The sequence below is a fragment of the Somniosus microcephalus genome, chromosome 3 (genome assembly GCF_052327205.1).
Source record: "Somniosus microcephalus isolate GS21.2 chromosome 3, FLI_Smic_1.0, whole genome shotgun sequence".
NCBI classification, from domain to species: Eukaryota; Metazoa; Chordata; class Chondrichthyes; order Squaliformes; family Somniosidae; genus Somniosus; species Somniosus microcephalus.
In genome coordinates, this window is record NC_140989.1 from 106,141,139 (window position 1) to 106,161,325 (window position 20,187).

Here is a 20,187-nt window from a genome sequence, read left to right on the forward strand (position 1 = left end):
CAGTACCGCCCCCTCTCTTGTAGGACTTTCTACATGCTGGCTCAAAAAGCTCTCCTGGATGCACTTTAAGAATTCTACACCCTCTGAGCCTTTCACACTCTGACTATCCCAGTTAATATTGGGGAAGTTGAAATCCCCCATTATTATTACCCTATTATTTGCACATTTCTCTGAGATTTGCCTACATATCTGTTCCTCTATCTCCCCCTGACTGTTTGGAGGCCTATAGTACACTCCCAGCAAAGTGCTTGCCCCCTTTTTGTTTTTAAGCTCCACCCATATGGCCTCATTAGAGGACCCTGCTAATATATCATTCCTCCTTACTGCAGTAATTGACTCCTTAATTAATATTGCGACACCCCCTCCTCTTATACCTCCCCCTCTGTCTCGCCTGAAGATTCTGTACCCCGGAATATTGAGCTGCCAGTCTTGCCCTTCCCTCAACCATGTCTCCGTGATAGCAACAATATCATACTCCCATGTGTTTATCAACACCTTCAGTTCATCCACCTTATTTGCAAGACTCCTTGCATTAAAATAGATGCCATCCAGCCTTGCCCTTATATATTTGCCCTGTCTACCAAGCTGACTTGTTTTTTTCTCTATAATTGGCAGCACATCCCCCCCTATTTCAGCTCCCCTCTGTATCCCATCCCCCTGCCAAGTTAGTTTAAACCCCCCCCAACAGTGCTAGCAAACCTCCCCGCAAGGATATTTGTCCCGCTCTGGTTCAGGTGCAACCCGTCCGACTTGTACAAGTCCCACCTTTCCCAGAAGCAGGCCCAGTGATCCAGGAAAGTAAAACCCTCCCCCCTACACCAACTCTTTAGCCACGCATTCATCTGCTCTATCCTCCCATTCCTATACTTACTAGCACGTGGCACTGGGAGTAATCCAGAGATTACAACTTTTGAGGTCCTGCTCTTTAATCTGTTACCTAGCTCCCTAAATTCTTGATGCAGGACCTCATCCCCCTTCCTTCCTATGTCGTTGGCCCCAATGTGGACCACGACCTCTGCCTGCTCCCCCTCCCCCTTAAGAATGCCCTGTAGCCGCTCAGTGACATCCCAGACCCTGGCCCCAGGGAGGCAACAAACCATCCTGGAGTCACGCTTGCGGCCACAGAAACGCCTATCTGTTCCCCTTACGATAGAATCCCCTACCACTATTGCTCTCCCACTCTTTTTCCTCCCTTTCTGAGCAGCAGAAGCGTCCCTGGTGCCAGGAAGCTGGCTGCTGCTGCCTTCCCCTGGTGAGTCATCCCCCTCAACAGTATCCAACTTGGTATACTTGTTTGAAAGGGGGATGTCCGCAGGGGTTCCCTGCACTTCCTGCCTGCCTCTGTTGCTCCGCCTGATGGTCACCCCCTGTGCAGCCCTACCCTGAGGCGTGAACAACTCGCTAAACGTGCTATCCACGACCCTCTCAGCATCGCGCATGCTCCAAAATTCATCCACCCGCAGCTCGAGCGCCGCAATGCGGTCTACAAGTAGCTGCAGCTGGATGCATTTCCCGCACACATGGTCGTCAGGGACACTGGCAGCGTCCCTGATTTCCCACATGGAGCAAGAGGAGCAGAACACGGGTCTGAGCTCTCCTGCCATGACTTACTCCTTTAATTAATTTAAAAATGTATTCAATACCCCAGTTACAGGTATACTCTAGGGCGCTTTATTTACCAACTGTCCCCACTACACCAGAGACCCTAGAAATTTAACACCACAGAAGTCAAGCTTGTATTGAAAAGAGAGAAATACTCACCAACCAATCACTTACCTGCTCCCTGGTGACGTCGCACTCTGCTTACTTTTTACCTCTCTCCTCTGCTGTTGATTTGGTATGCCTCTGCCTTCGCGCCGGTTTTTAAGCCGGGCTCCTCCTCCGCTGCTGCTCTCCCCTGAACTGGTCGGGCCTCTGCCTTCGCGCCGGTTTTTAAGCCGGGCTCCTCCTCCGCTGCTGCTCTCCCCCGAACTGGTCGGGCCTCTGCCTTCGTGCTGGTTTTTAAGCCGGGCTCCTCCTCCGCTGCTGCTCTCCCCCGAACTGGTCGGGCCTCTGCCTTCGCGCCGGTTTTTAAGCCGGGCTCCTCCTCCGCTGCTGCTCTCCCCCGAACTGGTCGGGCCTCTGCCTTCGCGCCGGTTTTTAAGCCGGGCTCCTCCTCCGCTGCTGCTCTCCCCCGAACTGGTCGGGCCTCTGCCTTCGCGCCGGTTTTTAAGCCGGGCTCCTCCTCCGCTGCTGCTCTCCCCCGAACTCCCCCGATTGTACAATCTATCCTTCACAATGTATTGTAAGAATGAAAGAGCAAGATTTGGAAGCATCAGCACAATACAGAAGGATTCACTGAGCCACACAGAATAGGTGTAGAGGTCCTTGTTGGCTATGGCACAGTATAGCAGCAGGTAGCCCAAGAGTGTAGACTGAGTGAAAGACTCGCCACTCACAGAAGAAACTACCCCAGGGAGCAGATATGCTGGAAAAAAATCAGCTAGCCTGACCTGACCTCATGGAGGAGCAGTGCCTGATGAGGCTCAGACTCAGCCAAAATGTTGTGAATGAAACGTGCCATTTGGTGCACAATGATTTCCCGTATTAATCAATCCATTCGAACTCCAATAATAGCGACAGTGAAGATCTGCCCACTGTAGTGACTGTAAAAGATGCAGAGGATACAGAACTGACGGAAGGATTCTCTGAGCCACACAGAATGCGTGTAGAGGTCCTTGTTGGCTATGGCACAGCGCAGCAGCAGGTAGTTCGATTTGCAACCAGCCCTGATTTATCTGTGCTTATGCCAGGGCTATCATGTGATGCAGTCACTCTAAGCAGTACATTTTCTGAGGCAGGATCTATACTGCCATTTGTGCAGATCTTTGTCATGGCATGAACAGGGCAGCAATGAGTGCCAAGTGGCATGTCCTCTACTGTTGGTAGCCATGTCCTCATGATGCACATTCATTTGTGAAAGCACAGAATGCAAGGCATCTATGAGTTCTCTGAATCTCTCCTTCGTGGATGTCTGCAATCTTTCCCAAGAGACTTATCAGCCATGACTGTTTCTTCGAGTGTAATTCTCAAAGCATCTATAGATAACAGTCTGGGCATTGATGAGAGATGCTCATACTGTAACTATGATCTGCTTCACTGACTCTGTCACTGCAGGTGCCACACATGTTGGCATTTGCTTCGTCCCAGATACAACTGTAGGGTAAATTCTGACAGCAGTAATATGGGAGATGGCAGTGCATAGTTGGATGTTGGATTCCTTCAAACTACCATGGGCGTTTTCTGAAGTCCTGTTTAGGGAACCTGGTAACTCCAACAATGAGCAAGTATTGTAGTGTCTTCTGATTGAAAGCTGTCTCACTGTGGTCTCCATCTCTAGGTAATTGAGGAAGACCACTCAACAGCTCGAGACTCCACCAGAATCACCATGTGGTATTTTTTCCTCATGGTTACTTGGTCCATCACCTGGTTATTCCCTCATTACATCAATAGGTGCTAGTTTCTATGCTGGTATCATAGGTGCTGCTGTATGTTTGGTTCCATTTTCTCTGTAAAGAGAGCACAGGGCACTTAATTAATACATACTTATCCATTTGTGTACGGTAGATGCATTATTAAATGCTTAGACATTATCTCCATGTAGGAGCAGGATGATTAGGATTCTTACGTTCATCACAGAATAAAGGATTAATGTTGGACATACAGGGATGTCTGAGCAACCTCCCAATGTGATGAGGCCCAACGCTAAGGAGTGTCTCCCTTCCAAATAAGCATGACTTACAGAGGAGGGAAAGTCTTTCCTTGGATATGGGGGATGTGGTGGGGATGCCGCCAGTCACATTTCTTACACTGGCATTTTACACCAGCTTTGCCTAGAAACACAAGAACAATGAGGATTATGACTGAGTGCTAGTGCTCCTAATGATCCAAACATTAATCTTCTATTTGCAAGACTGAGTAACAAGTAACTGTTTTAACCCAGTCTCCATATGTGGCCTTTAGCACAATTTGAAGAATGTGACTGTTTAAAATCGGACTCATTCATGCTTCTCCTCTGCCTGAAAAAAAATTATTTGAACAATTTCCACATATATGGCTGCCATCTACAGTTAAAGAAAAGGATCTATTTCAATTGTTCTTGTTGACACTGAGAATGAAAAAAATTATCTACTTCAATTTGTTCTCTATATAGTGTGACAAAAATGAAGCATTTAAAAAAAATCTATAATGGGTTATTGGATTCTTTCTTGCTGGTCACAGTAACACAAAGTTAGAATTAGTTCCTATTAGCTGTTTTTGTAGTGCCTGTTTGCTTGGCAGGAATGTCTGTGTGGGCAAACAGCATTTTGAATTCTATAAATAGACCACCTAATCTAGTTATAAGACACTTTTTAACATCCTTTTTTTGTGACATCTTCAAAGGAATTTGGAGCGAAATCTAGGGTGGAGTTGCACTAAGACAGTAGTCTGGCTGAAGCCAATGATAGGTATAATGACAGCAAATAGCCACGTAAAATGTAAGTAACTGTTCTTCAAAGGTCGGGTTTATGTTGAAGGTTAATACAGGAAAAGTGTTTTTGTTGGTTTTAACATTGAAGAAAATAGTAAAGTTTGTCATTACTGTAACTATATCCTTTATACTGAGCATTGTTCTTTTAGCTGTTTCATGTTCAATAAATTAATCTAGTGGTTTGTAGCTTGAGCCACAATCTAACAAGAGTGTATATTTGCCTATGTAAGACATGACATCCTGTGATTACATTCCAGTAAGTCATTGCAGTGACGGGATTTTGTGTTTGACTTCTGGGTCTCACTACATTTACCTAGATATTAGGCAGGTAAAGGCGCACTCTTTTTGTAGTGAGACATTTTTTCGATCTGAGAGCCCTCTTGACAGATGCAACAAAGCTCATTTGAATATGATGTTAAAAATTTAATCTGGATTGATGCTTGGTTACAAGGAACTGAAATTATTCCGGTGGTACTTTTTATGATTTGTTCGTCACAGTTGGCATAGGTTACAGCTTTCCGCAAAAAATACTGCATTTATCCCAAATGGTACTGTGAATCCAGTCACCTACTGCCTTGAGGAATTTGCAGTAAGTGGTTACACCACTTCAGAGCTGTACTTAGGAACTACCACCGCGAGTATAGCAGTAATGCCTGCTTTAAATTAACTGAATAAAATCTTACCTTAACCAGGACAGACAGACACTGCTTCATTTTCTTTCTTCTCCTTCAGACCTGGGAGGCTAAAGTCCCCTGAAGTACCAGAGGCAGGACTCCCCCACTGTCACCAGTCCTTCGATCTACTCTCATGGTGGTGATGGCCTTGGCAAATTCCTCTGAGGTCTTTGCTTGTGTAAGGGTATTGAACCAGGTATATCCGTGAAGTTCCCTCTGTTTCTTGCTGGAGTCCACCTTTCCATCTGAGGTGAATTGACTGGGTTTGAAGTTTGGTATTACAGCAAAACTACATTTGAAACAGGCAGCCATACAGATTTAAATTTCACATCGTTTAATGACAAAGGTCATGTGCAGGCACTGGTGAACCCAGTTTAAGATGTATTGGCCGTGACATATTGGGGGCAGGGAATGAGTACATTGAGAGAGGATAAAGTTCTTTTGTGCTGATGTTTTTGATGAGGATTGATTTTATGATCACTGGGCCCTGTACCATATCAAGAGTAAAGGTTTCCTGATGATGACATTTGCAAGTTTGGAAGAGTTTTGTTCCTAAAATTTCTTTTGCAGGATTGGGAAGGAAGAAACCGGAGATGATTTCCTAAGTTTCTAGCATTTAATCACAAAACAAGACCTTTTTCAACATTCAAGACCTAACCAGCCTTTTCAGCTATTTAGGACACTTTTTCTTCAAACTTTTTGGAATTGCCGACACAGTTAGGCAGATACAAATTTTTGATTTAATGGAAGGCATTGTGGTTATAACCATAGTTTCCAATAGCAGGAAATCATTGTGCACGAAATAATTTCAAATGATTATGGTAACCACATAATTGCATTTGAAAAGTTTCATACCAATGTGAGAGCTGAACTAAGTAGAGTTTTCCACAGTTAATATTGATTGGCATGTTGGACAAAGGATGAAGATTGGTGGTCCCAAGACTATGCTGTATGTCTCTTAATATTGAATGTCTATTCCACATTGGGACCTTTGGTGATAAGTTCTCATTAGATGAGCCCCTCTCTACTGGGACCATTAAGTAGATCTACAAAAGCTTTACCAAACATTTTTCCGCTTTTCATTGCTGTATGCTTGTTTCAAATATGGGGTGGGGTGAATTGCAATACTTAATATACTGATGCAAACTAAGATGGGCAATGATGGAAACACCTACCTGCAAGATTTTAGCAGTTGACTGCTCATTGGGAAGATTTCTGCAAGTGTACGATAACAAGGCAATGCAACAGCATTGTAGAAACCAACCTGTGCAAAAGAAAAATGGAGATGGCTACTTTAAACTACCATAACAACACAAATGTAACAGGAATAGGCTATTCAGCCCCTCAAACAAGCCTAACAAAAATCTATCAATCTCAGTTTTGAGATGTTCTATTGACCTAGCCTCAACAACTTTTTGGGGGGAAGAAGAGTTCCAGATTTCTACTACCCTTAATGTGAAGAAGTGCTTTTTGACATCAGCCCTGTATGGCCGAGCTCAATTTCGAGGTTATGTCCCCTTGTACTGGACTCTACCTTATATTCTAAAGATATTCTACTTTTGTGCACTGGAAAGGAGTTCAGAGAACAGTGACAGTTATGACTCCCAGATTTGATCAAAGTTTATGAAGAAAGACACTCAGAACTTCTTTTCACTGGAGAAGACTAAAACATGATCTAGTTCTTAAAAGTGCTGAGGGCATGTACATGAAAGCAAGTCACTTAACTTGGATCATGAGCATCAGTACGAACTTAAACCTTGAGCACCCAGAGCAAGGATGATCAGATTCTGTGCCAAGCAGGGTAGTTAATGAAGTGCTGGGTCCCTAGAATTCTCATATCTAGGAAGATCCCCAACACACTCACTTACTGAACAATCATGATTTTCTGAAGAAGATCAGTTATATTCTCAAATTCATGTCGTCATTTACCTGGCCGTCGGGGATTTGATCATTTTTATCCCTGTCCATCATAGGAATGGGTTGCATTCCCATTTTTTTCATGTCATCGCCCTACATGAAGGACATGATTCAGAATAAATTAACAGAAATTGGATTTTACAGCTCATTATAACTTTCCTACTTTTCAATCAGTGTAGAGCACACATTGGGCTCGATTTTGCCAGGCCCGAGGAGGCGGGATTGGAGGCGTGCGAGGTGGTAAAATTGCAAAAAATGGCGGGCGGGCCCAATCCCGCCTCCAAGCAATTTTCCCACATGCGAGTTTTTTGACCCCGTTTCCATAGGCCCTTAACAACCACTTAATTGCCTCTATAATCCCATTTTGAGAGGCCTTTCTGATTTTCCCACGTGCTGCACGCCTCCTCTGGAACAATCCAGTGAATCCTGGCGGCATCACAAGTGGGTTGCTTACTAACAGCTGCAGCTCCACCATTAAAAAGGAGTTTTCACCAATCATCATTTGCAGGTGGCAGAACTTTGTTGTCTCAGGTCTGGGGGAACTTTTAGCAGGCCTACTCATTGTTGTGGAAGTTTGGAGCCTGACACCCATCTCCAGTGTGACCTCCTGAGAAACCCCTCTCCCCATCTTGAATGAGCGCTTCCTCAACTGAGGTATATACCAGAAGAATGGGAACTATTTATTTCCTCTCCTCCTGGACATCAGATTTGGATGAAGACCAGCCGCGGCAGCAGCAGAACCCTGACCAACAGCAGCACCAACTGCAGGAGCAACAGCAGGAGCTCCAAGCTGCTGCTCACCCACCTAAAGCTGCACAGGCCAGAAGGCGCCAGCGCATGGAAGCCCGTCGGCGCAGGAGTTACCCCCAAAACAGGGTTTACAGACAGAGGATCAGCTACCTCAACATGACTGAGCAGAAGTGCCAAAGGAGGCTCCGACTTTCGCGAAAGGTAGTGGGTGACATCTGCTCAATGCCGCAGCAAGACCTGGAGCCCAGAGGAGCAGGTGGGCACCCCTTACCAGTGGCCGTCAAAGTCACCACCGCACACAACATTTTTGCTTCAGGCTCATTCCAGGGATCAGCAGCAGACATCAGCGGCGTCTCCCAGGCGGCTGCACACACTTGCATCATGCAGGTAACCGATGCCCTCTTTGCCATCGCACACAATTACATCAATTTCTCCAAGGATCAAGCCAGTGTAACTGCGCATGTGGTTGGGTTCAACAATCTGACAGGCTTTCCAAGGGTGAAGGGCATCGCTGACCCTTAAGGCACCCCATCACAATCCAGGTATTTTTGTCAACCGCAAGGGCTTCCACTCTCTCAACGTACAGCTGGTGTGTGACCACAAGAAGGAAATTTTGCATGTTTGTGCCAAGTACCCTGGCAGTTGCCATGACTCCTCCATCCTGCGCCAGTCTAGTGTGCCTCCGCTCTTCAGTCCGCCAGACCAACTTTTCGGATGGCTACTTAGAGACAAGGGCTATCCCTTGAAGATGTGGCTAATGACGCCGTTGAGCAGCCCATCCACCGAAGCTGAGGAGCGCTACAACTCCAGCCACATTTCCACCAGATCCATAATCGAGCAAACCATCGGCTTGCTGAAGATGCGCTTCAGATGCCTGGATAGATCAGGTGGAGCCCTGCAGTACTCAGCAGCCAGGGTCTCCAGAATGGTCGTGGTTGGCTGTGCACTTCACAACATGGCACAGCATCGTGGCTTGCAGATGCCTGAGGAACAAGTGGCTCATCACATAGCCTCCTCAGATGAGGAGGAGGAGGGGGGAGGAGGAGAGCGACAACAAACAGCTTGCAGAGGCGCATCAACCAGCGGCAGCAGCATGCGAGCACATTGCTGCCCGGGATGCAAGGCACGCACTCATCTTGGCCAGATTTGCTTAGCCTGCACAATCAAACACTTTTGCCTCGCACCTTCTTATCAGACCATCGACAATGGCCAAAAACCTGCGATTCCTACCACTCTGACCACCATATTAACAATTGCAAGTCATCCTGAGCCCTCAATGTGGAAGTCCCATTAGCGAAATGACACACGCCACAACTGCAACAGTTTGCCATCAGAAATTTTAATGACAATAACCAACTGACGGCTTTTCAAAATTAAACATAACATTACACCCAAGTGACTACCCTTACTACTTGTGCAGTATCTTCCTCTTACGCGTGCTCCTGCGTGGTGCTTCCCCTGTGGCTTCAGCAGATGTGGAGGCTCCTTGCTCACTTTCTTGCTGCTCCTGTCTTGACACCTTTGGTGGGCGTCCTCTGAGGTTGCGAACCTGTGAGGGCTCGGCAACAGTCTGCTGCTCCTGCGGCTGTGCAGGGGTTGAGATGCCGATCTCAGTTGGGTGGGGACTCTGGTGGGGCTCTGACCGAGGGCTTTGCAGTGGCATGGTGGAGGTGCCCCCATTTACTTGTTGTCTGCCACCAACATCCCTCTCATGGGTCAGCCCCACTTCAGAGCTAGCAAGTGGCTTGACAGCACCTTGCTGCACTTCAGGGGGGCCATGAGGACCCGTTTCTGTACTGGAAGTCCTAATCCCGAGGACTTGCATGAAGGTCTAGTTTGCTTGCTCAATAGCTGACCATCGTTCCTCAAGAGATGTCAGTCTATTCTGAACAATGACCATATTTTCCATACCCTGGCGACTAAGCTCCTCCATGGACGTAGCCATCCTCTCTTCTACCGTAGCCATCCTCTCCTTTACAGTATCCAGCCTTACCACGGAGGTAGCCATCCTTTCCACGGAGGTTGCCATCCTTTCCGTGGTGATGCATTCATGCGCCAACGCCTCCACAAAGGTTCTGCTCATGTTAGCGATGGACTCCTCCATTCACTCCACACTCGCAGCGACCCTGGAGACAAAACCTGCCAGAGACTCCTGCACCTGTTCTTGGAGTTCCAGCACCGCTCTCCTTCTGGATGGACCCTGAGGCACAGGGTTGACATGCAGCGCAGCCGAGCTGGGAGCATCCTGCGCCCTCCGACGAGGACTCTCCACTGCTGTCCCTGTCTCCACCATCTGCTGATGCTCACTTGTGGGCAGCACGGTGGCATAGTGGTTAGCACTGTTGCCTCACAGCGCCAGAGACCCGGGTTCGAATCCGGCCTGGGGCGACTGTCTGTGTGGAGTTGCGCATTCTCCCCGTGTTTGCGTGGGTTTTCTCCGGGTGCTCCGGTTTCCTCCCACAGTCCAAAGATGTGCGGGTTAGGTTGATTGGCTATGATAAATTGACCCTTAGTGTTAGGGGGATTAAATACGTGGGGTTACAGGGATAGGGTGGGATATGTGTCGGGCAGGCTCGATGGGCCGAAATGGCCTCTATCTGCACTGTGGGGTTTCTGTGATCTATGATCTGTGAGCTGTGATACACCAGGTGACAACTCTACTCTATGTCCCGAAGGTCCCACCGAGGTGTGAGTGTCTGCGCCGGTGATGTGTGCGCTTAGTTCTGCTGACGCAGCGCCCTCAGAGGTTGCAGCTTTCTCTGAGGAGTCTGGAAGCTCAGGCTCTTTCTCCTGGACAGTGGAGACGGGGGCTGTCGATGGTCCTGTGGGGGAGTAAAGGAAAGAGTCAGAGATGTGAGGTCAAGGTTACATGCACATTGAATAGTGCAGATGATCATAAGTCAATCTGTTAGAGCATCAGATTCATTATCAGTGACTCATGCAATGTCAATGAGAGAGATGCCAAACTATTCTGTCACCAGCTTGCTTTGATGTGCCTGCCTGTCCATCCCCCACTTGGGAATCCTCCTCGATCCCGGCAATTTCCAGGGCCGCCTCCTCCGAGGTGGTGAGCTGGGCTACTGAGGGTGGCCCTCCTCCTGTCCTTGCTCTTTCCCTCTTATTCTGGGCTGTCTTTTCCTGCAATGAGGGACACAAGTGGAGTTTGAGTGAGAATGAAGGAGTGAGTGTAGAGAATCCATAGCATTGATGCTTAGAAGGAGACAAAGGGCCCTCCCTGTGTGTTGTAAGTTGTCATTGCATCACAGTGGTAGGGTGTGTGAGGGCTGCATGGTTGAATAGTTAAGTGAATGTGACCATAGACAGAGAGGGAATGGGTAAGGGTGCAGGGATGCAAGTGTCAAGTGGGATGTGGAGGAAGAGGTTGGCAAAGCTGAGTGCTGGTGAGGAGAGGCGATGGGGATCAGATTGAGGATGATGGGAAAGTCATATTCACTTTTCCTGTGCGCAGAAGGTCATGAAACCTCTTCCTGCACTGCAGCCATGTTCTGCAGCTCATAGACATAGAGTTGACCTCCTGGGCCACTTGCATCCACACAGCTTTAGTCTGCTGGGGAGGCTTCTTCCTCCCTGAGGAAGGGAAGAGCACCTCCTTATTTGCTCTTGCTCCCTCCACCAGAGCTTGCAGGGCGGCGTCATCGAACCGTGGAGCACACTTTGGCCTACTGCTGGACATAGTTGCTGAATGAAGCGATCACAGCAATGGGCATAAAGTTTGCAGTCTCCAGAAGAAGCAAGGCTGCTTGCAGGCCTTAAATCCAGCAGCTTGGATGACATCATCGGAGGCGACTTTCAGGATGGAAAGACTAATTGGGCCAGGGGTTCCCACATGCTGGAAATCAATTGCCCAATTAGGGGAAATTCGCACATTTTTCCCACATCACACTGGAGTCAGGTTCAGGACTCAAAAAACACCTGACACGCCCCCAGCTTGCCCCAATGGCAAAATCGAGCCCAATATTGACTCAAAAACTAAAATTCTGAAAAGAATATATAGCAAAACTGTCTTATTAAACTTATGCCAGCAATACATTTTTCCAATCCCCCCCCTCCCAACAAAAATGCTGTCTCTTGCTGGGGTATGGCAGCGTTATGGTCCACCCCTCTGTTGCGTTGCTGAAGTGGCTGTTCTCCCTGTGCGACCCCACAGTGAGGGTTTCCCAGTACACTGTGGAGTTTTGACTCCACAGCGTGCATAGTTTTGGTTTGACAGGTTCCCCGCCCGGAAGTCAGCCTAATTGACAGGTTTGGATTCCAGTCGGGTGGGGAGCAGGCCGCAGGTATGTTTCCTGCTGCTGCTAGTGGGAATGTGGGGGTCCGATCCCCGACCCAGGGAGAGGGGGTGGGGGGAGCTTGGGGGGAAGCACATACTTTCTTCCCGAAGCTGTCCTCACATCCCTTCAGCTGCCGAGTTGCCCGAGGCCTGGGAAACACGGCCGACCACGGTTAAATCTGCAAAGCAGGTTAAATATGAGGCACGCAGCCTCATTAAAATATTTAATTGGCCAATGTACTTCCTGGGAGTGGATTGGCTGCCCGCCCCTTGTCCCACCTCTGTTAAGAAGGTGGGTTGGGGTCGGGTTTGAAATTTTTAAAGCTTTAACATCTCACCTGACCCCAGCCTACTCGTATTTGGGAGTTAAGATTCAGCCCTGAGTGTCAGCAGGATATCAACTGTGGAAGGCATCAGAACTTACCTCAATTCTGTTCTCACCTGATGGCCACATGTTTTCTTTTCAGCAAAGGTCACTGGACAGAAATCAGGATGGGAACCCTGGCTGATTTTTTATTAGATGGTGCTGGTAAACAAGCTTGAAGCTTTTTATTAGCCTAAGGGTGGGGAGGCCAACCATAGCGCCTCAAGCATCTTACATGTCAGCTTATAACCTTTCCTTTTAACAATGAACTAGATTTTAAATATGATCCATCAGACTCAATAACCTGTCAATCATAATTGTTTTCCTGTAGTTCATTCTGATTCCTAAAAATGAACACTTTTGAACATGTCCAACTATTTTATTTGAAAAAATTAATTGTAGGAATAACTATAAATTATTTAATTCTGTACAGCAGTAGTCAAGCATATTTAATTCATCTTTTAACACATAGAATCATAGAAATTTACAGCACAGAAGGAGGCCATTCGGCCCATCTTGTCCGTGCCGGCTGACAAAGAGCTATCCAGCCTAATCCCACTTTCCAGCACTTGGTCCGTATCATTGTTATGGCACTTCAAATGCATATCCAAGTACTTTTTAAATGTGATGAGGGTCTCTGCCTTTACCACCCTTTCAGGCAGTGAGTTCCAAGCCCCACCACCCTCTGGGTGAAAACATTTCTCCTCAAATCCCCTCTAAACCTCTGACCAATTAATTTACATCTATGCCCCCTGGTTATTGACCCTTCTGCGAAGGGAAACAGGTCCTCCCTATCCACTCTATCTAGGCCCCTCATAACTTTATACACCTCAATTAGGTCCCCCCTCAGCCTCCTCCGCTCCAAAGAAAACAACCCCAGCCTATCCAATCTTTCCTCATAACTAAAATTCCCTGTAAATCTCCTCTGCACCCCCTCTAGTGCAATCACATCTTTCCTGTAATATGGTGACCAGAACTACACACAGTATTCTAGCTGCGGCCTAACTAGTGTTTTATACAGTTCAAGCATAACCTCCCTGTTCTTATATTCTATGCCTCAGCTAATAAAGGCAAGTATCCCGTATGCCTTCTTAACCACCTTATCTACCTGTCCTGCTACCTTCAGGGATCTGTGGACATGCACTCTAAGGTCCCTCTGATCTTCTGCACTTCTCAGTGTCCTACCATTTATTGTGTATTCCCTTGCCTTGTTAGCCCTCCCCAAATGCATTACCTCACACTTCTCCAGATTGAATTCCATTTACCACTGTTCTGCTCACCTGACCAGTCCATTGATATCTTCCTGCAGCCTACAGCTTTCTTCTTCATTATCAACCACACGGCCAATTTTTGTATCATCTGCAAACTTCGTAATCATACTTCCTACATTCAAGTCCAAATCATTGATATATACCACAAAAAGTAAAGGACCCAGTAATGAGCCCTGCGGAACCCCACTGGAAACAGCCTTCCAGTCACAAAAACACCCTTCGACCATTACCCTTTGTTTCCTGCCTCTAAGCCAATTTTGGATCCAACGTGCTGCTTTGCCTTGGATCCTATGGGCTTTTATTTTCATGACCAGTCTGCCATGCGGGATCTTATCAAAAGCCTTGCTAAAATCCATATAGACTACATCAAACGCACTACCCTCATCGACCCTCCTTGTTACCTCCTCAAAAAATTCAGTCAAGTTAGTCAGACACAACCTTCCTGTAACAAATCCATGCTGACTGTCCCTGATTAATCCGCGTCTTTCTAAATGAAGATTTATCCTGTCCCTCAAAGTTTTTTCCAATAGTTTTCCCACCACCGAGGTTTGGCTGACTGGCCTGTAATTACTCGGTCTATCCCTTTCTTCCTTTTTAAACAACGGTACCACGTTAGCAGTCCTCCAGTCATCCGGCATCATGCCTGTAGCTGGAGAGGATTGGAAAATGATGGGCAGAGCCTCTGCTATTTCCTCTCTTACTTCTCTTTCATCCGGGCTTGGGGATTTATCCACTTTAAAAGATGCTAAGCCCCTTAATACTTCTTCTTTCACTATGTTTATTTCATCTAATATTTCACACTCCTCCTCCCTGATTGCAATGTCTGCATCGTCCCTCTCGTTTGTGAAAACAAGACGCAAAGTATTAATTAAGAACCATACCCACGTCTTCTGCTTCCACACACAGATTACCTTTACGGTCCCTAATAGGCCCTACTCTTATTTTAGTTATCCTCTTACTCTTAATGCATTTATAAAACATCTTTGGGTTTTCCTTGATTTTACTTGCCAATATTTTTTCATGCCATCTCTTTGCTTTCCTAATTTTCTTTTTAATTTCAGCCCTGCACTTTCTATACTTCTCTAGGCTTTCTGCAGTACTGAGTTCCTAGGTTTCTGTCATAAGCTTCCCTTTTTTTCTTTATCCTACCCTGTATGCCCCTTGACATCCAGAGAGCTCTAGATTTGTTGGTCCCACCCTTTTTCTTTAAGGGAACATACTTGCTCTGAACCCTCACTATCTCCTCCTTGAATGCCTCCCACTGCTATGACACTGATTTACCTTCAAGTTTCTGTTTCCAGTCCACTTTGGCTAAATCACCTCTCAGCTTAGTAAAATTAGCTTTTTCCCCAATTGAGAACTTTTATTCCTGGTCTGTCCTTGTCCTTTTGCATAACTACCCTAAATCTAAGTGAAATATGATCACTGCCACCAATATGCTCTCCCACTGATACCCTTTCCACCTGCCCAACTTCATTCTCTAAAACTAGGTCCAAAACATAGCTCAGTACTTTCTGCTGCTAGATATCTGAGCAAACTTAAGACTTAATGGAATATATAGAAACTTGTGTTACAGTATTTTTAATTAAGGCAAACTATTAAATAGAAAAATTCTCAGGTTTGGATATGTTCTGTAATTTTTCAGATTTATTACACCAATAAGTTTAAGATTCAGCCAATATTGTAGTCTGAGCCGAGAGAATAAAGTCTGGGTTACTCTGGTGCCACGAGGTAAAAGCTGATGCTCAGCGTTAAACTGTCAGATGGTACTGCTGAAGCATATCTGTGTATATGTGCATGTTTGAAATCCCATTTGCGAATCAAATTTGCGTAGTACTGCGCACAATGAAAGATACTACAGTTTGGATCTAGCTGTTTCCCCCCTTCCAATTTAACAACACCATCAATCTCCCCAACATTCCCCCCATCTTTCCTGAAGGTCTGATTCATGCCAGTGTAAAACTCTGATAAAAAGCCTCTACCAAAATGTTATTCCTTTTTCGATGCCGATGTGTATTTTAATTTCAGATTTTGTGGCATTTTCATGTTTTTTAAATTCTCAGAGGTATAATTCCCCACATGCTAGCAGGTCTCCAGTGCCTAACCCAAAAGAAACCCTCACCACATTTAAAAAGTTCTTGGATATGCACTTGAAGTGTGTAACCTACAGGGCAACGGACCAAGAGCTGGAAAGTGGGATTAGGCTGGATAGCTCTTTTTCGATGGGCCAAATGGCCTCCTTTCTGTGCCATAAATTTCTATGATTCTATGAAAAGGTGTGCCAGTTACTAGGTGTAGGACATCATGGCCCAGCTGTTGGCACATGGAACTCAGTTTACTCAGCTTCTGAAAGGTGTTCATGTCCAGTTCATTCAATATTGGGGGAAAAAGGTGGTTGGCATCATTAGAGAGAGAGAGAGAGAGATAGAGATACAGATTTCACTTAGCAACAGCCAGATTAAGTAAGGTCTTGGGATGTTTACAGTATTGCCATACTGTAAACATCCCACCACAAACCATTGCAATCTTCGCAAGGGGATGCTGAAGTACAAGCCAGTTGAAGGGCAGTACACTGAATGTAAACTACTGAATGTTGACGTACGAGAAATGTAAACTTGTGTGCATCGGAAGGACGATGCATTTGACAGGAGACTACCAAATAAGGCCAGGCCACTTCCAGTTTGATAAAGAGAATAGTGTATAAAAAAGAAGCTTTTGTGTTAAGTAGAGAGAAGAAAGAGAGAAACTTTTCTTGGGTGCATGCCTACACTGAGAATGCTGACGAAATTCCACTGGTAATCTGCGTTATACTCTTAAGAAGTTATAGATTTTAGATTGTTTTTTATGTTAAAGTAGGAAAAATAAAGTGATTATAACTATAAGACTGAATTCTTTACTATTGAGTGGAACAGCAGAAGACTGTTTAAATACAACATTGGCGAGCCGAGCAAAGGACCTGATTGTGTTGCTTTTTGAAAACTGGGGGCATCGAGACCGGACTGAAGTTGAACCTCAACCATCAAGAACGAGCTCTGGGACAGGAGGTAGACTAGTTTCACCGTTGACAAACCAAGGCAACACAACAGGACTCAGGATAAAAGAACATATACATGTGTGAGTAGTATCAGTATCCAATTTGATAAGGGAATACAGCAGATACCACATTATATGATGTTTTAACGTGACAGTGGCTGGGAGATTACTGTGCTAATCATATAGTCCTCAATCTCTTATATGCATCAAAGAAAAGGGGAGGTTGTTGTAAGTGGGGAAATTAAAGACGGATCACCTCTAATAAAAGAGGAGAGGGCCAAACCGAGAATAGCTGTAAAAATAAATGGTAATAATAAACGAGTAATATTGTGGCTCTTGTAGGCAGAAAGTTATATCCAAAAGAGAAGGACCATTTGAGGAGGGTAACAGTGACCCTTATAGAGACATTACAATGAAGTGTGATAATCGAAATGTGAATGAAAAAGGCAAAAAAGGCCAACTGCATAATGACAATGGTGCAGATAATAAATAGATTGAATAAGAAATTCACTAAATAGAGTAGCCAGGTTCAGACTCTTCAGGCAGAAGTAGAGAGATTAAAAAATGAATTGGGTGATGTACAGGCAGAACGTAGATTAACCGCAGTTAGAGATACGCCAAGAAATAATTCAATTATGCATCCAGCTGCAGAGTTTTACAGAAACAATAGATAAGACGCAGGGAAAATTTGATGATACCAAAATAGCTTATCGAGAATTACGGGATTTGTCGCAGGAAAACAAGGAAAGAGAGGTGGTAAGGCGATGGAAAGAGGAGAGACGAGGAAGAGCAGAGGAGAAGAAAAAGATTAAAGAATTAAAAGTTAGAGTGGCAGCCTTGTCCTTTGGCACTCACGAGGAGGAATCCAGTAGTGACGATGACGAGAATGATCCAGTCCTCCCAACAGTTCGAAAGACCACTGAAGGTGGAGGTCTCAAATGCTGAGCAGGGAGGAAGTAATACTTCTAGTATTAGTAGTAATCCAGGGAGTGTCGACAATTATACCCAGTCTAAAACAGGAGATAGTACAGGGGTACACAGGTCTGTTGAGATGGCCCCCATAGTTACCAAACATCTGTGCACAGGAGGGATGACAAACAGGGATGGTCAAGTAATATATGAATACGAAGATAAAGAGGTAAGTTGGGATCTGACTCTTTCAGAATTGTGCCAAGTCAGTGGCCAATTGCCCAAATATGAGAGAATAGGAGACACAACTCAGTTATTAAGTTAAGTTCGATTTTTTTTTCACCAGATTTGTCACTGAGCAGACAATAGGCATGCTGAAAATGCGCTTCAGATGCTTTGGCAGATTTGGAGGAACCTTACAGTACGCACCAGCCAGGGTCTACAGAATCGTTGTGGTCTGCTGCGCCCTGCACAGCATAGTGCAGCAGCGAGGATTAGCGCTGCATGAGGAGCAAGGCTCTAAGTGCACAGCCTCTTCAGAGGAGGAGGAGCATCAGCTGGAAGATGAGGAGGAGGAGGAGGAGCAGGAGGAACCTGCGAGCCAGATCCCACCAGCACCCAAGCACATTGCTGCCCGGGAGGTCAGGATAGCCTGATCCTGGCCAGATTTACTTAACTTCAGGCATTACACCGATATGGCTCCCAATACCCCATAGCAACATCATAAGTTATCCCTACAATGACCAGGCCATTCCTTTCATACTGACCACCATTGCTGGAGGTAACGTTATGTCTCACCATTCACTCCAACTCACTAAGCCACTTCCAAAGTTGCAGCCAGAATTGGCAGAGTGGTGAAAATAATTTTTTTTATCTGTGACATCAGATTAATGTAAACTTCACACAAATAGTTATTAAAACACCCAAGTGGCTACCCTTGTGCATCTACTTGTGTTTCTTTTTTCTCTTACGCGTGCTTTTATGAGGTGCTACCACTGTAGCTTCAGCAGAAGTAGAGGCAGCCTCCTTATTTCCCTGGCGGACATCCTTCTGGGTCTTGGAGCCTGTGATGGCTCCGCCAAAGTCTGCTCCTCCTGCGACTGTGAAGGGGCCGACTCGGCCATCACCATCTCAGGAGGCATGTGGGGCTCTGACTGAGTGGGAGGTAACAGGGGAGAAGTATGAGCGCTTTCAGAGGAGCCCCCACTTCCATGTCCCCACTCACCTTCATCCCTCTCACGGGCCACCTGCACTTCCCTGCTAGCAAGGAGGTGGAGAGCTTCACAGCTGTGGGGCCATGAGGACCCAAGTCCACATTGACATCCCTCTTAGAGAGGAGGTCTATGAGCATCTGCCATCTATTCTCCATAGATACCATGTGCTCCTGTGAGTGGCACATTAGCTGCTCCATGCAGATGGCCATGGAAGAGTGTACAGTCGCCATCGCCTGCGACACTGTGGTGCTCATGTTGGAGATGAACTCCTCCATTTTCTGCACATTTGCAGACATCGCGGTCACAAAACTTGTCAAAGCCTCCTGCACTTCTTCCTGCACCTCCAGGATCGCCCTCTTTCTCGATGGTCCCCGAGGCTCAGTGTCTGCATGCAGCTGAGCAGAGCTGGGAGCATCCTGCGCCCTCCGGAGAGAAATCTCCACTGCTGTCCCTGTCTCCACCATCTCCTCTTGCTCACTTGTGACACACCAGGTGACAACACTACTCTATCTCGCGTGGGACCCATCGAGGTGTGGGTATCTGCGCTGGTGCTGGGTGTGCTTATGGCTGGTGATGGTGCAGTCTCAGAGGCTGGAGGCTCCTCTGAGGAGTCGTCTTCCTCTTCCTCCTGTACAGTGGTGGGGCGGGGGGGACGCGTGGGGGGCTCTTGATGGACCTGTGAGAGAGTAAAGAGATGATTTAGAAATGTCATAGCAAGACTGGATAACGATACCATTTTGCACATGATGAACATTCACTGGCTGCTGACATCAGTCCCCATATGAGTGACTGCTGTATGCCATGTGGCTGTATGAGATGTAATTCCATCACCAGGTTGCTGAGATGTCCCCCTCTCTCCATCTCCCACCTCCAGCTGCTGTGCGACTCCTGAGACTTCCAGGGCGACCTCCTCTGCTGCAGTTAAGGTGGCCAATGATGGAGGGCAACCTCCGGTTCTCTCCCTCTCCCTCTTATTGTGGACTCTCTTCTCCTGCAAGGAGGGAAAGAACAGAAGTTTGAGTGAGAGCAATGGAATGAATGTAAGGAATGGATGGATTACATCTTTAGAGGGTGACTATGATGTATTGGGGTGTCAATGCCAAATGGCCACCTTGTGTGTTGTTAGTTGGTATGACTGCATTAGGATGAGGGTGAGTGGTGGTTAGTCAGATGGGGATGTGATAATGTAGATAGGGAGAGAGGGATGGGTACACCTGCAAGGTAGGTTGGTGTGAGTAATGATGTGTTTGGGAA

The 20,187-nt window shown here is 46.3% G+C and overlaps 1 protein-coding gene across 1 annotated transcript in view; it reads right to left on the bottom strand.

The window, feature by feature from the left end:
* pde10a (phosphodiesterase 10A) overlaps nucleotides 1-20,187 on the bottom strand; it is an 899,745-nt gene that overhangs the window by 11,816 nt on the left and 867,742 nt on the right. The window contains exons 20-21 of the mRNA XM_085981463.1: nucleotides 7,114-7,194; nucleotides 6,360-6,448 (exon numbers count right to left, since the gene is read on the bottom strand). Of these exons, the coding sequence (XP_085837589.1) occupies nucleotides 6,360-6,448; nucleotides 7,114-7,194 (170 nt within the window). The remainder of the gene's footprint in view (nucleotides 1-6,359; nucleotides 6,449-7,113; nucleotides 7,195-20,187) is intronic.